The 17,213-nt window shown below is 44.2% G+C and overlaps 1 protein-coding gene across 1 annotated transcript in view; it reads right to left on the bottom strand.

The window, feature by feature from the left end:
• Nucleotides 1–637: 637 nt before the first annotated feature.
• Nucleotides 638–17,213, bottom strand: part of PCP2 (Purkinje cell protein 2) — a 32,612-nt gene continuing 16,036 nt past the window's right edge. Inside the window, exon 4 of the mRNA XM_089533309.1 lies at nt 638–866. Within this exon, the coding sequence (XP_089389435.1) occupies nt 678–866 (189 nt within the window). The 3' untranslated portion in view covers nt 638–677. The remainder of the gene's footprint in view (nt 867–17,213) is intronic.

Genomic DNA, 17,213 nt, shown 5'->3' with positions numbered 1-17,213 from the left:
CAGATCTCTTCCAGCAGGCCTTTCTTGAATAAAAGCACTTGGCTAAAGAATTATTACTCCTTCAGATCTTGTATCATGATACCACTCTGCCCATTGTTTATATTGCTGCTAAATAGCTTCTTTTAAAAATTAATTTTAATTCTAATGTGTTTAATTCTGTTTTAAGGGGGAATTTTGCAATATTATATGTAATAAGTACTGTTATGTTGGATATTTTAACTATGTTAGCCTCTTTGATTGTTCTTTTACAGAAAAGCGGAGTACAAATAAAAGTTTTATTTATTATTTTATAACTTATTCCCAGAATCCCCCAGGTGGTATTTTTGATGAGGGATGCTGGGAGTTACAGTCCAAAAAGCAATTTCCAAGTTCTGAGGAGGCTTGGAGGGTGGCTCATTACTTAATTGTCGTTTTATTTTTGGACTAGAACTGATAGACTGCCCCAGACATCATGCTAGCCAGGGTATTCTGGGAGCTAGGGTCCAAAAAGCAATCTTTTGCAGCTCGTTTTTAAAACAAAATCAAGAAGATGGAATTGCAAGAAAGTATATTTTAGGAGATGTCTTTAGTTAGAAAAAGTGTTTGTAAATTTAATCCCTAGCTGTGGACTAGAGAAAATATGAGGTTTAATCCAAGGATACTAGATTTGGTAAAGGAAGTCTTGCAGATCTAGGTCTTTAAGAAGAGGTGCTAGGATCTGGTGCATTGGCACGTTTGGAGGTTGGACTTTTTAACTGGCCTGTAATGGCTTCCAAATGCTTCTCATGGATGCGGTTGATGAAAGAGAAATAATCATCCACTGGTGTGATGGTGACATGTGAAATATCCGAAGCTGCACTTTCTGATAAAGCCAAGCTCATGCTCTCCTGTTAAAGCAAACAGAAAGGTCAGTTGTATCATCTATTTTTTGATGCCAGGTCATTCTGCTATCCAAAAGGTCTACTGCACATAGCTTATGCTGTGTTGTATATCAGCATCCTGATCCCAGCAAATTTTCTCTAGTACACAGCCTCTTGTTTCCCAATGAAAGTGCCACCACCAAACATCACCCACCCTTTGCTGGAATCCCATCAGGCCACACTCATGTACAGATAGCTCTTGGCAGTGGGTTGGTAACAGAATTACAAGGCTTCATACCGTCTCTAATCTATAAATTGCTATTGCATCAAAAGCATTTGGAAATGCTGGTTCAGTCATAAAATTGAAAGACATGTTTAATGAAAGATGCTTGGGGGGATTCAAGATTTGATAAGAATGAAGACAGCATTGGTTATTATACAGGAAGCATGAAATGAAAACCTCACTTGGCTTGTACTTTCACAGTTGGCTTTTCCCAGCAGACAGGGTCCTAACCTCCTGTGTTCTGGGTTAAGCTCTTCCTATTCGCTCCTGTAGGCAGGGACAATAAACAAAAAACCGGCCCCTATATAGGGAGGAGCTAACCCCCCTGGGCCTTAGTCTTGTTCCTGCCTAAACTCCTAGCAGGATGTGTCTCTTCGAGCCAGTGAAGTTTTTCCTTTCTTCGAAAGTGGTTTGAGAGTTTTCTTGGCCTTCCCTTCTTCTCCTCTCTCCTGCCTTTCCCCCCTTCCTTGGTGGTGGCTATGGCAGAGGATCCCAAGAGCACTGGCTAAGGGTCATCCTTAGTTCAGGCTTCCCTAGCTCAGGGTCTGCCAGCTCAACAGAGGGAGCTGGCTTCAGAGGGAGACCCATTGGGATGTGTTTGCTGTTGCTCTGCAGTTTCTTCACTACAGCCACTCCAGTCCTTTTCTTCTCTTCGTTTCTCTTGCTGCCTTGGAAGCATGAAGAAAGACTTCATATGGCAAGGGCTCCCAGTATTGGAGAAAGGTCTTGGCTTTGCCAATGACTCTCCCTCTCCTCTTAAGCTGCCCCCTTTCATGGTGGGAGCACAGGAGATTTCTGTAAACAGCACTGCAGCACATGGGAGCCGTGGGAACAGATGATATGGGGTATCCCCTCCATGTCTCTGTTTCTCCACATCACCTCTGCCCTGCCTGTTTAAGGCCAGGGATCAGTGAGGAAACTGGCCAGAAGTCATGGAAACTTCCCTTCTCAGCATCTCTGCTCACCCCATTTGGGCCAGAGTTCAGAGGACAGGCCAGCCAAAAGCCATGGCAAAGGATTTCTCTGCATCACCTCTACACAGCCTGAAACAGGGCCAAGGTCAGAGAGGCAAGCCAGCCAGAAGACACAGGAGAAGAGGTGAGTACAGGGGCCCTCTCTCTCTAGCCAGCAAGGAACCTTTGCCAGATCTAATGCCCTTGCGCAGGACAGGCATTGCCATGAGGCCTCTACCATGGCCATTGCAGGCACTATGCCTAGCAAAAGGTTCGGGACTCTGCCAGGAGGCCAGATGGGGGCATAAACCCTTGTTCTCCCCCTTCCTTCCCATCTCTGGTCCTAATGGCACCCAGGACCCCAACAGATGTGGGAGATCCTATTGCAGACTGGGAAACACATGGTGGTGTTGCCAGGGCTCCTGCACATTCCTTTTGAATTCTTATAATGAGATGGTGTATAAGGAGGCAGAGGACTCCTCCTTTATGTTGTACAGCTGCATGGTTGTAAAGGAAGCTGGACTTGGTCCAGCACCAACTCTAAAATGGTCTTTTTTGGCTGCCATAGAGCATCCCACAAAAAAGCACAAAGTGGCTTCATGTCCTGCCCAGAGAGAACATGGCCTCTGTCATCCACTTCTAAACAGAGGATGGAGGGCCATCTATTGGGTATGCTTTGATTGAGAGTTCCTGCATGGCAAAATGGGGTTGGACTGGGTGGCCCTTGGGATCTCTTCCAACCCAAGGATTCTATGAGAGAACACATGGATACAAATCCTCCTGTGTTCCCTCCCCAAAAATTACAACAAAAAATGGGGAAACCACTTGTGGATATCATGGATGGAGAGTTCCCTTCACCCCCAATTGTGTTTGCCTACCCCAAACTATGGCACTCTTCAGAGAACAGCTTGAGCGCTTGGCCTCTCCTTTCTATCAGAGATTATCCTTTCTCAGGACACAGACATACCTCAGGTAAATGTAGAGCCATGTCCCACAGCAGCCCCTCTGCCCTTCCCAGCTACCTATGCAAGTGGGAAGGGAGTTGAGGACCAAGCTAGCTTCTATCATGCAGCCAGGTTACTATAAACCTGCCTGAGATAAAAAGGGCTAAGCTGTAAACCCCAGCTTGAAGTCGGGGCTGTCTCAAACATAAATAAAACAAAGTGCCCTGTGAGTATGAGGGCTACACTACAGGCCATATGCAGCTATCTACCCATGATTACAAATGGTCTTCAGTCACTGCTAACTTAAGAGCAGTTTCCTCAGTGCTTGGAAGAAGCTACTGCCCAGGCAGCCTCCCTTGATGGGGCAAATAAAGGAGGGGAGAACCCCCACAGCAACAGGTCTAGGGGCTCAGATTTGCAAGAGATACTGATTAACTTTTTCTGGTGTTCATTTTATTACTGTTAGCCCATGAAGTTTGAGTTGTGCTGTTTCTACTCACCCCCTTCTCTTTTTTCCAGGCCAGAGAAGATGCCTGGAAACTAATTCAACAAGGGAAGAGGCTAGCCATAAGCCAACATGATGACTTTTCTTCCTTCCTCATGGGCCTCCATCCCTGTCTCCATTAGGGCCAGAGCCTTTTTGCCTTAGCTGGAACAGCCTAAGACATAAGATGAGCGCATGGTTCTACCTCCTTTGTGCAAAACGTTATCAGCCGTAGCACTTCTCATTAAGAGCATAAGCTTTAACAATACAGATTCATTTAAATGCTAATAAACAGGGTGACTCAAGCAAGGAGAAGGCCTCTGGTCACTCAGCAGACCTCTAATGCTTACATGCATTGAGGATCTTTGGTAAAAACATCTAATATGAGGTGATATATTGGATTAAGGTGACCAACAAAGCTCCACTTTAGTGGCAAAGGGTTATGTTCCTGTTATAAAACACAGGGAACCTCAGTCAGCTAGCCTCAGGAGAGGTGGCTCTCCTCTCCTTCCCTTTTTTCATAGGAGAGATGTCGGTTAAAGGGAAGAAACTAAAAAATACAGTTTCTTCCATGAGATGGTTCTCACTAATACAGAGGGTTAAGAAAAATTCTTATCAAAAACAAACAGACAAACGGCCTCCTCTCCATGGGGGGGAGAAAACCCTCTTCCTCCATGAGTGTTTTAAAACAATATAATCAGGTTTTTCTGCTAATGGGTTGCTTCAAATCCCATTCAGACATCCTACAGAGCCCTGAGGAGTCTGCCACAAAGATCACAATTACCTCTTACCTTGTCTAAATAGTTGCATTTTAAATAAGAATGCCTGCTGATGGGCTTGCCATTCAACTGCTCCCTGCCCTGGATAGGCCTATTGTAACAAGGTCTATCATGCATATGATGAGTTGGGCTCAAGGCCATGAAGGTTCATGCTGCCAATCTCTTTTAGTGGTCTCAGGGTGCTACAAGATTCCTTTGCATACTGTTGGACATGCTTTGATTGTGTTATCCTGCATGGCAGGGGAGTTGGACTTGATGGCCCTTGTGGTCTCATCCAGCTCCATGATTCTATGATTTTATTGTTATAAGTTTAGCTGCTGTGTGGGTGAGTGTCTTATCCCTGACTGGGTTTTCATGCCAAGGTCTGGCCCAAACAACACCATTCTGAGGCTGGGAAAATGGACTTCCTAGTGCCTGTGCCTTGTTTTCTGCTAGCACATGTGCTCAGATTTAATATACCATAGACTTACACCAGCCACCTATATGCCCACAGCGTGTGTGTGTGTGTGTGTGTGTATTCCAAAAAAAGGAAAAAACAGAAACAGAAAAACAACACCAAACTGTGATTTTACTATGCCATTATATTTTATGTGACTTGAGCTTCCATGGATTTGGTATCCATGCAAAGTCCTGAATCCAACTCCAGTACATATCGAGGGCCCACTATAAAATTTAGGTTTGTTTTCCTTTGACAGATCCTTTTTGTGGAGAAAATCCTCTCCTCAAAATTCGATACCAGAGGGCTATCCTTGCCAAGCCCTCTGTTCTCATTTCATGACTCCTTAATCAGCAGTTCATTCAGCAGGGAGACCCCTCAGCCTTCATACAGGTTGATGATAGCCTGCTACATGGAGTTGGGGTGATTTTTGAAGCCTCTAGACAAGTTCATCCTCAGATGAAATCAGACTTAATTCTGACCACAGGCCCTGTTAACACAGAGTGCATCCACGCTTCTGCATGGACTCACCAATGTCTGCAAGGTAAAGGTTAATCCAGTGTCTCCCTTGCGTAATCATGGAATTAGTCTTATTTTACACAGGTTCACAGATATTCCAGTAAAGAACTGCACATTGTTTTGAAATATTAGTTGGAGGTCAGACATTAACATTCCTCTTTCAGAGCGGTAAGTCTTAATTGCTACACATGAAATCACCTTAATATCACCTTCATTGCTATAACCAGTTGACCAGGTGATCTGTGATAGGGTGGAAGCTGCCATAGGTCCAGATTAGATCAGGTTCTATTCTGATTGATCACATCATCCACCATAATCCACCTTTTAGACAAGTTCTCATCGACTGCTTCAGGTTTTCAGTGGCTGACCTGCTATAGTCCATCCAAGATGGCATTAAAAGGGACTAAGACCCAACATGGTTATAAGGCAGGTGTCTGCCATCACGTTGGTTCTGCTCCATATGAGAGCAGCTAGAATGGTGGCCATCCTCACATTAAGAGGCTGTTGAGGGGAGTTTCCAACAGGGCCAGCCTACCAGACATCGTTTTCCATCTTGGGACATGAACACGGTCTTAAAGGCGCTGATGGTTGGTCCGATCAAATCCCTTCGGGAGGCCTTCCTCAAACACCTCTCCCTCAAGGTCATCTTACTCATGGGCATTACTTCCACCAGATGGGTGTCAGAGCTGGGGCCCTGTCCGTACGTAAAGACTTGTGTATTTTTAGGCCAGTCTCAGTGTGCCTTCGTCCAGATAGACCACTGTGACTCTGCCTCCCCACCCCCCAAGACTCACCTTTTGCACCACAGAGTACCCAGGTGGACAAAGCTAGGAGAGTCCCCCCCCCCACGGTCATCCAGCCAACTCTCCGTAATACAAACTCAGATGGCATGCTCATCCAAAATTATGTTCTGGATTAACAGCGTTTTTTCCATTTTACTGACCTGGCATAAAGCAGCAGCATTTTCAGCCGAGGAGGCTTGTTACCATGGCTATCCAAACTATTTCAGGTGGAAGACACCTTTTCTGTGGCTCTCCTTTCCCCCATCTTGATAACTCTGAATCCCCACTCCGTATTGCCTTCTACCTATTAATGTTGCAATGGTTGCTCCTTTGGTTGCTCCCTTTCCCATGTTCTCTGAATATTCCATATTTACTTTTTGTTGCCAAGAGATCAGTCTAAAGGAAAAGACTAGTTAAAAGATGGGGGGGGGGGTTTCCTCTCCACTTCCAAGCAGGGTAACATGCTCTTGCCCTCGCTCAGTCTTTGGAGAAGCTCCTCCAAAAGGGAGACCATCTTTGATGTGCCTGCCCTCCTCCCCTGGTTTCAAACTCCTGGTTTCCTGGAATACTAGGGCCAGAGTACTTGTAAATGTATTATGCAAGTTGCTGTGGATCTTTGTACATTTGTATTGACACATAATTGTCTTTGCTTACCAGTGCATCTATTCATCCTCCCTTTGCCAAAAAAGTGCAGCCACGTGGAGCGGATGGATGGCTGCATGTTTGGTAATTTGCATGGTTATGTTTTAACAAGGAAATGGTGTTCAATCTCTTTTAAACAGCTCTTGACAGTAACTGGAGAACTGCTCCCAGAGGATCCAGTTTAATGAGCTTTTGGAGGCCATGCTAGGGAATTTGGGGAGGCGTAGTCCAGAAAAAAGGTTACAAGCTATGGCTCTCTCCCCCCCCCCCCCCACACACATTTACCCAAGCTTTTAATGACTTTTAATCATTTTATACTGTTTCAATTTTTTGCATATACTTTTATGATTAAATAAAATTAGGATGGCATTTTAATCTTCGTTGCTTGTTGCTAACAGCAAGTGCCATAAGCTGTCTTGGAAATGGTTAATTATCTGGAGCAGGCTTTTAAAAATATATATTTCAAATTATACATGCAGTAAACAGCACACCAAGGAGAAAGAGCTCACCTCCATCTCCATTCTAGAGAAGAGAGGTCTGTGGTCTATAGCTGGTCTCACCATCTGCTTGCTGTTGCCTCTATTCTCTGAGAACTGCCTGCCTTCCTGTCTGGTTGCTTGCTGAGAAGACCATCTATATACCGCAGGAACAGGCCCTAGACTCCTGATTCTGAGCCAGGAACTGGGGAATCAGCATTGCCTTCACCCCTGCCTGAATGATGGTATAAGAGGCTTTGGGGGGGAGGAGGGCAGGCACATCAAAGATGGTCTCCCTTTTGGAGGAGCTGCTCCAAAGACTGAGCGAGGGCAAGAGCATGTTACCCTGCTTGGAAGTGGAGAGGAACCCCCCCCCCCCCATCTTTTAACTAGTCTTTTCCTTTAGACTGATCTCTTGGCAACAAAAAGTAAATATGGAATATTCAGAGAACATGGGAAAGGGAGCAACCAAAGGAGCAACCATTGCAACATTAATAGGTAGAAGGCAATACGGAGTGGGGATTCAGAGTTATCAAGATGGGGGAAAGGAGAGCCACAGAAAAGGTGTCTTCCACCTGAAATAGTTTGGATAGCCATGGTAACAAGCCCCCTCGGCTGAAAATGCTGCTGCTTTATGCCAGGTCAGTAAAATGGAAAAAACACTGTTAATCCAGAACATAATTTTGGATGAGCATGCCATCTGAGTTTGTATTACAGAGAGTTGGCTGGATGACCGTGGGGGGGGGGGGGGGGGGACTCTCCTAGCTTTGTCCACCTGGGTACTCTGTGGCGCAAAAGGTGAGTCTTGGGGGGTGGGGGGGCAGAGTCACAGTGGTCTATCGCAGGCGTAGGCAATCTTTTTTAGCCGGGGGCTGGGTTGCTTCGGGGGGCCGAAGCCAAAAAATAAATAATTAAATAATTTTTTTAAAAAAATAAATATATAAATAAACCAGGACAAATGTAGGACAAAATTTTCAAATGGAAGACACTTTTTTTAAAAAAAATGGAGGACACGTGAAAAAATTTGCTGATTTTAAAAAAAAAATGTTAATATAAATGCATGTTTCTGAGGCTTCTATAGACAATTGCCCCCCAAAGGCCCCGGCGGCAATTGGCGGCAGGACTGGGCTGGGGCCGGTCCCAAGGCCTTGCCGGGCCGCATCCGGCCCGCGGGCCGCAGGTTGCCTACCCCTGGTCTATCGGGACTCTATATCCCTTCACCAGGTACTCCATCCCACAATCTTCTGGGTTTGAGCGAGTGTACTTAAAGGTGGGTGGCCAGGACAGAATAAGGATTCTGTTGATGTATTGCCTGCCCTTCTGCTCAACAATCTCCTTTCTTTGAGCTGGCTGATTTGGTCTCAAGAGTGGTGCTGGAATTCCCATTGTCTAGTTGTGCTTCAACATCCGTGTGGAACCATCTCTTTCAGGAGCAGCTCAGGACTCCATGTCCTCCATAACAGCCCTAGATTTATCCCAGGTAGCATCTAGTGCCACCCATGCTATAGGAAACAATCTAGACCGAGTTTTCTGTGCAGGGTGGGAGCATGGTGATCTGGTTGTGGAGGATGTTTTTATAGTTTTATTGCCATGAACAGATCACTACCAGGTGGGATTTAGATTCACTGAAACTCGGAACCTCTTTAGGGGTGGAGGGTGATTAAGATGGTCTGCCCCAGGAGGGTTATGAATCCAGATGGGTTCCTGATGGCTCCTTGAGAATTTCTTGTTGCCTCCACAAGTTGAAGCCTTGGCTGATCTCTAGAATAGGGAAGTGGCCAGGGCAGTGGACATGATTTATTTATTTACTTAGAGTATTTATACCCCACTCTTCAGCCACAAAGGCTCTCAGAACAGCTTATAAATGGTTAATTAGACAGTTCCTTGCTTAATTGCTCCGAAGAATCCTCTCTGATAGAGTGGAGCCAAGCGAGGACCCTGGCTCACTACAGAGCTAGTAGTGATGAAATGAGTGGGACAGAGACTACAGCGTCAATGGCGGAAGATTTGAAGTGAGTCTGACTGAACACAAGCTAGAGCTCTTTGGAAAGCCTATGCCATGGCGGTGACAATAGCAAAGAAATCCTTCTTCGCTGCCACCATTGCATCCATACAATATCATCCAGCAGGGCTGTCTTGAATTGACAGGGGCCTTTTATATTCTGCCCCACAGGAGCAGTATCTAAACCATTCAGAACCTGCTGTGAAGAATTTGCACAGCACTTTGCAGATAATATTGCTTGGATCTACTCTTATTTGGATGCTGTACTTGATATATCCCTCTGCTTGTCCAGTGTTGGATAGTAATTCAATTTAAGTAGCCTGAGGACGTGGACAGGATCATTGGAGAAATAAGAGCCCCCACATATGTAATAGACCCATGCAGTTCCTGGTTCCTAAAAGCAGCCCAAAGGAGCCTGTCTGAGTGGGTTTGAGGAATAGTGAATGCCTCACTAGAGCAAGACAGGTTTTAAATTTGCCTAAAACAAGCTATGATGAGGACACTATTGGAAATATTCCTCCCTGGACCCTACCATACCAGAGCACTGTCCGTCAGTTTCCAATATTCCTTTTGGGGGCAAGTTTCTAGAGCATGTAGTGACCTTCTGGCTCCAGAGATTTCTGGATGAGACAGATTTTCTAGATCCATTTTAGTCTGACTTTAGGCTTGGCTATGGGACAAAGACAGCTTTGGTCACCTTGGAGGATGACCTATGCAGGGAACTAAACAGCAGGAGTGTGTCCCTGTTTTTCTGCTGGATCTCTCAGTGGTTTCGATACCATAGACTATGGTATCGGGAGTTGCCTCTCTGGCACTTGACTTGGGAGCACTGTTCTGTAGTGGTTTCAGTCCTTCTTGGAAGGGTGGACCCAGAAGGTGGTGCTGTGTTTGTCTGTTCAACACTCTGGCTGCTGTCCACAGATGTCCCTCAGGGCTTGGATCTGTCCTCCTTGCTGTTTAATATTTAAATTAAACCACTGGGAAAGGTCATCTGGAGTTAGGGGGTTCACTGTCATCAGTATGCTGTTGACATCCAACTCTATCTCTCCTTTAAATCCAATTCCAAAGCAGCTGTCTCTGTACTAAACCAGTGTCTGATATCAGTAATGGATTGGATGAGAATGAGCAAACTGAAACTTAATGCAGGCAAAACAGAGGTGCTCCTGGTCAGTCATTAGGCAGTTCAGGGGATAGGGATTCAGTCAGTGAAAGGGAGTTACATTCCCCGTGAAATCCCAGGTTTGCAGCTAGAGTGTACTCCTAAGTGATGATCAGACAGGGGAAAAAACTGGGCGTAAAAGGCATACTCCCGGCATAATTGCATGATCACACTGAAGATTTTCAGATGATGTCAAGCTCATCCAGGACTTATCCTGGGAAGATCCAGGAATGCACCAGCAACAAATCATTCACAGGGAAATCCTGGGAATGGTTTAGTATCAGGAACATTCCTGGATCTTCATGGGATAAGTCCTGGATGAGCACAATGTGTCAGAAAACGTACAGCATGATTGTGTGATTATGCTGGGAGTATGCCTTTTACTCCTGGCTCCCCCCTCTCCGAATCTGATAATCTCCCTAGTCTCTGATCTGAGCCTGGATGCCAGTGGTGGCCAAGAGTATTTTGCACAGTTAAAACCAAGGCACCAGCTGCACCTATTCTTTAGATGTCAGATGTGGCTTCAGTGACACATGCCCTGATTACATCCATTTTGGATTACTTCAATGTGCTCTACATGGGGCTGCCTTTGGAAACTGCTGAGAGACTTCAGCAGGTATAAAATGCAGCAGCCAAGATGTAGACTAGGGCGGGTTACAGACCGCCATTTAGTACGTAATGAATACGTACTAGGGTTAGGAAGGGGCGGTGCTTCCACACACCCCTAACCCTAGTACGTATTCTGTACGTACAATATGGCGGCGGCCATTCCACACGGCCGCCGCCATATTTACGTATTGGACGCTGTGCATCCGCACGTGTCGCGGCGTCTATGACGTCACGAGTCCGCCTCTGGCGCCTCGCGACGTCATAGAGGCGCCGCTTAAAGAAGCTCCATTTTGGAGCTTCTTTTTTGCTCTGTAACGGAGCCGCGCAGTTTGGCTGCAGCGGCTCCCTTATGGAGCAAACAGCGGCGGTGGCAGATCGCCGCAAAGCGGCGATTTATAACCCGCCTAGGTTAGTTACAGGGATCATTTGAACCCCTACCATTGAAAAAATGTCACTAACTACCAGTTTCTTTTGGGGTATAAATCAAAGTGCTGGTTTGGACCTTTAAAGTGGATTGGATCCAGACTATCTGAGACCATATGTTGCCATACAAGTGAGTGCAAGGTTTAACATCTGCAGGGGAGGGCTTTCTCTTGGTCCTGCCACCTGCACAGGCCCCATTCCCACTGGCGGGTTTGCTCCTGAAGGAACTGGGAAGATTCGGGGGGCCCCCTCCCGAATCTCCGTTAGTAAGTGCCCTCCACAAGAAGAGGGGCATTTTAACCTGAATGTCTTCTTCAGAAATCGGGGTTTACCATGAAGGCGCCTGTTGTCAATCAATCGATCGTTATAGGTGACGTTTGCAGCACTCATTGGGGCATCGGAAGTGTGCTTCCCCCCTCCTTTTTTTAAAGAGCCAGGCACAAAATGCACCAAAATGTGCATCTTTTGTCAAATTTTAAAACCTCTTTTGTGTGTGTGTGTGTGTGTGTGTGTGTGTGTGTGTGTGTGTGTGTTATGGGCATTTGGGTCAGTGCAGGTTATGATCTGCCCTTGGCCCCTTTTCAACCCCAAAATGCAAGCTAATGCATCCTGTATCCCCCACTCCTTGCCACCCCAGAATGTCTCTTACACATGTAATAATAATAATAATAATAATAATAATTATTATTATTATTATTATTATTATTATTATTATTATTATTATTATTATTTCCTCACCTTGGAAATGCCAGAAAAGAATGTGATTGCCGTGCATTCTTTTTGGCTTTTAAAAGCAATTCAGGGCTACCCCTGAATTCCTTAGAGACAGTAGCAAAAGCATGTATCATTTTGCCAATTTGCCAAATAGAGCAACAAATGTAACATTCAAATTGTAGCATTCCATTCGCAAGTCTTGCCCTTTGCAACATTTCCCCTTTGCTGGAAGCCAGCAAATGAAAGTGAAAGGGAACAAGCTGCTAGCCACGTTCTATCTATATATATCTGCTTCAAGAAAAAAAAAATGCGCCTATTTTGTCAAAAATAATTTTGAAAAATATAAAAAGGGGGGAAGGTGCCATTCGTGCCCTGCCTGTGACCTGAACTGAACTGACCCCTTTCCTCCTGCTACATTCTCTTCAGAGGAGCTTTGCCATTGCCTTCCACTGAGGCTGAGAGAGAGTGACCTGTCAGTTCCAACTAATGTAGACCCATGGAATCAATTGGGAATAAAAGGGAAATGCAGCACAGGCATTCTGACTGTAGCATCCTCATATAACACTAATAATAATGATGATAATAATAATAATAATAATAATAATAATAATAATAATGCAGGAGCAAGAGGAAATGAAATTAGCACAAGCAAGCACCCAAAATATCATGCGCATAAATTGTCAAAAATAAAAGAGGCTGCTTCTGCAGCCTGATTTCCCTACATCCCCCGGCTTAGCCCCACAGCCCTATTTCCCTTGGCAATCCTCCTCCTCCTCCTTCCTTCCTTCCTTCCTTCCTTCCTTCCTTCCTTCCTTCCTTCCGACCCTCCCCTCCCTCTGAGCTGCCCTGGTTCCTTCATCCTCCTCCTCCTCCTGCTCCATTATAGAATGCCCTCTATGGCTCCCTTCTTCCCACGGCTCCTTCATTCTCCTCCTCCTCCTCCACCATCATCACTTTCTCCACTCCCCCCTCCCTCTGACAGCCCTTTGCAGCCCCCGTCAGTCACCCTGATTTCCCCTTTTTGCTTCCTGTCACCAGATTCCCCTTTTTCCTTTGGCTCTTTCCTCCTCCTCTTCCTCCCCCTCCCCTCCAATGAGGGAATGCTCTGACCTCTGCCCACCCTCTGATCTTAATCCCTCCCTGAATTTGCCCCGATCATGATCAAGGGCAAGTTCATATTTCACGGAACCCAGGTCTTTTCAGAAAAGACGGATTTTAGCCTGAATCTCGATAGCCCGCGCTAAGGGACATTTCCTTGTGCAAGCCTCGACATGGATTGTGACAGAATCGGGCCCAATATGAACTTCACGTGGAAGAATCGATTTCAAAACTGGGTTAAAAGGTAGTATGAATGGCCCCACAGTCATGTTTGATGAGGACACAGGAGAGGGTCTTCCTAGCAGCTGTTCCCAGGCTGTGGAATTCCGTTCTGCAGAAAATCTATCTGACTCTCTCCCTCCTTTCTGTCCAATGGCAGCTGAAGACCTTTTCATTCAGGCAGGCCTTTGAGTTGTAAATTCTGCAACAACTATATGGGTGAAATGGTGTGCTGTATTTTATTTTAGTTGTCATTAATTATAGTTTAGTTTTAAATGTGTAACTATTTAACTCATGGATTTAATATATTGCTATTTAATTCTTTTAAAAAAACTTTTGTAAAATTATATTTTAATTTAATTTAATTTAAAACTTCTGGAAGCCACATTGGATCCCATTACAGGAGAAAGGTGGGGTATAAATCCAATCAACAAACAAACAAACTCTTTACAATCTGTTATTGTTGCTCAGCATTTCTTCTCTGTGTGTTTCTTTAAGGTACCAGCTCTAGTAGGTTTAAGGAGGAGGTTCTCTTGGCTGGAAAGGGAAAGGGAAAAAAATAGAGGCTCAGGTAGCTGCTGAAGGTGGTATGATATGTCAGTTACCTTGCACCTGGGAGTTAATCACGGCGCTGGTAGTTGTTAGTCCAGTAAGAGAGTTGTAGATCTTGGCATGTGTGATCTGACTTGGGCAATGGTGTAAATGGCATTTGATTCAGAATCACAGTGGTCATTACTGTGGCTTGACGACTGGGCTATCTCCTTAAATACAGGCTATTTCAGGCCACAAACCAGAGACTGAACCCACTAAGAAGCCCATGATTTGGTAACAGATGCATTCTAACAAAAAGTTACATGCACTGAAGACCACTGATCTCAGTGAGCACTTGAGTGTACTGGACTGGGACCAATACATGTATATTTGTTCCAGGAGGTATCTCAGCATTATCACTGTATGGCCACTACATGTGTATTCATTCCCCTTATTCCCACATGTAATGTTGTCTCCAATATTCTGGAGGACCAGTGCTTTTTCTTAACAGGGTTCAGGAGGAGGGAGTACCCATATTTATGTAACCAAAACAGCAGCAGCCCAAGAGGGAGGTATATCTGTATGTGCCATCATCATCTTCTTCATTCTACTTTTATTCCCAAGGACTTAAACTGTGTGTCTGTGAGCATCTCAAACATGCACATGTTTAATAGATCTGTTTACCTTTGTTGGCACACATAGTATCTTGCTGCAGTGATGCATTTTGTAAGCATGTGAGAGAAAAAGAGAGGAGTAAAATATGAGGAACCGAAGATGGTTTTTCCTCCTGCTGGCCCGTCTATTTGTAATGGAAGTTCTACTGGTCTGTATATGAGAGGTAAATATATGCATAGAGGTAAATTGTGAGCTGGGATGTGTGTGTGTGAGTCACTGCAATCAAGCAAGCTTCTCCTCTCCAGTGAAAGTCCAGGAAGGGAAAATATTAATTGTTTGCTAATTGTCCAGCTCACTTGGTCTCTTTTTGCTGTTGAACACCTTGATAGAATTTCAGTGCCCACCATGTCGGCAGAAAGCAAGCTGCTGGAGAGGAAAGCAAGAAGAAGGTATTGGCTAGGTATTTCAGCAGATTATCTGAAGAGCTAGACTAAAGTCTGTTGAAGGCCATGACTCAGATTAATAGTTAAAGGATCAAACGGATCGGATTTATTATTGAACAAAGAATGCCCCTGATCCCTATCATCCCAGTGGCTTTAGGAATGAGTGCCACCCACTACAGTGTACAGTGGCTGACAGCAAATAATACATAGCTCATAGTACAACTCTGGTGATATGCTGCAACACAGCTGAAAATGTGGCCCTTATCTTTCAGATCCTGAGCTGCAGATATATTTGGGTGGGAAGCTTTTATCCTGTTAGGTAATCAAATGTTATTTTCATGAAGAGTCATCCTCATTTATAAAAATGGCTGATCATGGCATTTAGCTCCTTTGATGTCCCCTCCTTTGGCCATTAGAGGATGACTGTGATATTTGCCAGAAATGTGTTTTTAAAACTGGTAAGAGTCCTGTAGCATTTTACGATGCTCAAATTTGTCATAGAAAAAGCCCTATTAGACTACTTGAAACTGATGGTTCCCATGGTGGGAGAACTCATTTTTTCATTATCCATCTAAGTGAATAAAAGGATCAGATCATTTTTGGCTACAAATGACACATTGAAATAATGAGGAGCTTGGGAGGAACATTTGGCTAAATGTTGCATTGTCTATCCCATGGTCCATACACAGCCCAACAGGTGCTAAGAGATTTTGCATATTTAGCCTCCTTAGTTAACTCCATGGAGGGGATAATTATATGCACACATCTTTTTGAGCGTTTACTATTGCCATCTACAATGTAATGGAGGAGGCAGCTCCTGCAGATAGGGGGATTTCAAATATGCATTTGAATCCTGTATCTTTTGCTGTTCATTAGGTTAGGATGTGTATCTGAACCAACATGGTGGAGTGGTTTAAACGATGGACCCTGGAGATCATGTTTGAGTTCCAGTTCAGTCATGGAAATCCACTTGTGCAAGTCACACCTTCTCAGCCCCAGCAAGCCTCATGATAGGTTCACCTTAAGGTCTCCATAAGTCAGAAACAATTTGAAGGTACACAATAACAATTGTTTTGCTGTTAATTAGGTCAGGATGTGTATTTGATTTTTTTTAGAGCATAGCGTGGTATTTTGTTTTTGTTATTGTTTTTTGCTTTTTTTTTTTTACTGAAGCAATTTATCACCAGCCTGTTATTACCTTTTGTATGAACAGTTAATCTTGACTTTCTGACATATATTTGTTTTTCTTTGTTCTTTCTGTTTCATTGTGGCAAATGTTCTCCATAGCTCTGGTAAAAGTTTTTCTGTTCAGCATTCTGTTCAAAGGTTGTGAGGTAACTGCAGCAAAATGTTGTCTTTATATTCTTACAGGTCCAACTACTTGTCTGTGAGTATATGTTCTTTACTTGGTATGAATAGTTGAGCTAGTTTTGGGATATTTCCTCCATTTTTACATTACCTTATACTTGAACATTTGACTGTCTGCTTTTCCTGTATAAATGTAAATCCCGCATTTAAATATTTCATTTCCAATAGAAATGCTTGAAAGAAGCATTACAATTCAAAATATGGTTTGTGTGGAATAAATTCAGATTCATGTGCAAGCCCCCCCCCCCAACACTGTGCATTCTGATGCAATGTATTCTATAGGCATTTCTCAATGGATTTTAAATGTACAGTGCAGTGTAACTGATATGTTCCTAAAGATGTTCAAAATGGTGTGCAATAATCCTTGTAGGTGAATACTACTTTTCATCATCAGGAATCATTTACAGATAGTGCCAGCCATCTTATCTCTGTGCTTTCATGAAACATTCCTATCAACTGCTTGCACACAAATAAAGCAACAGTGATAGCTAGTTTGTATGGCAGGCCCACTATATGGGAATAGCTTGCTGCAACGTCACGGGCACAGGTTTCAGCTGTACATGGTGGCTGTTTCATATGAACCTGCTGTTGTGACTGAAATGTTTCCTGCAGAAAAACAGTGGTTCCTTTTCCCTAGGAAGGAGGCTTAAATATATCCCTACTTGATGGTTCCATTCTGACATACTGTATGTGTCTTTTTAAATGAATGTCTTAGAACCTGGGATGGGGCAGGTGCAATGGCTTGGGTGACCTGGAATGGAAAAGCAGCAGGCAGAGAAAAGGTGTACATGAAGATCTCTACACACACTGTTTCCAACTTCAGATCTCTTTTTGAAAGCTGATTTTTGTAAGAAAATACGCTGCTCAATGGTGATGTGGAGTGTCTTTTTCGCTA

Source organism: Sceloporus occidentalis, unplaced genomic scaffold (genome assembly GCF_023333645.1).
Source record: "Sceloporus occidentalis isolate IW3139 unplaced genomic scaffold, rSceOcc1.0.p SCAF_1, whole genome shotgun sequence".
Lineage (NCBI taxonomy): Eukaryota > Metazoa > Chordata > Lepidosauria > Squamata > Phrynosomatidae > Sceloporus > Sceloporus occidentalis.
Note: the sequence above shows the minus strand (reverse complement) of the source record. Positions and strands in the feature narration are given on the sequence as shown.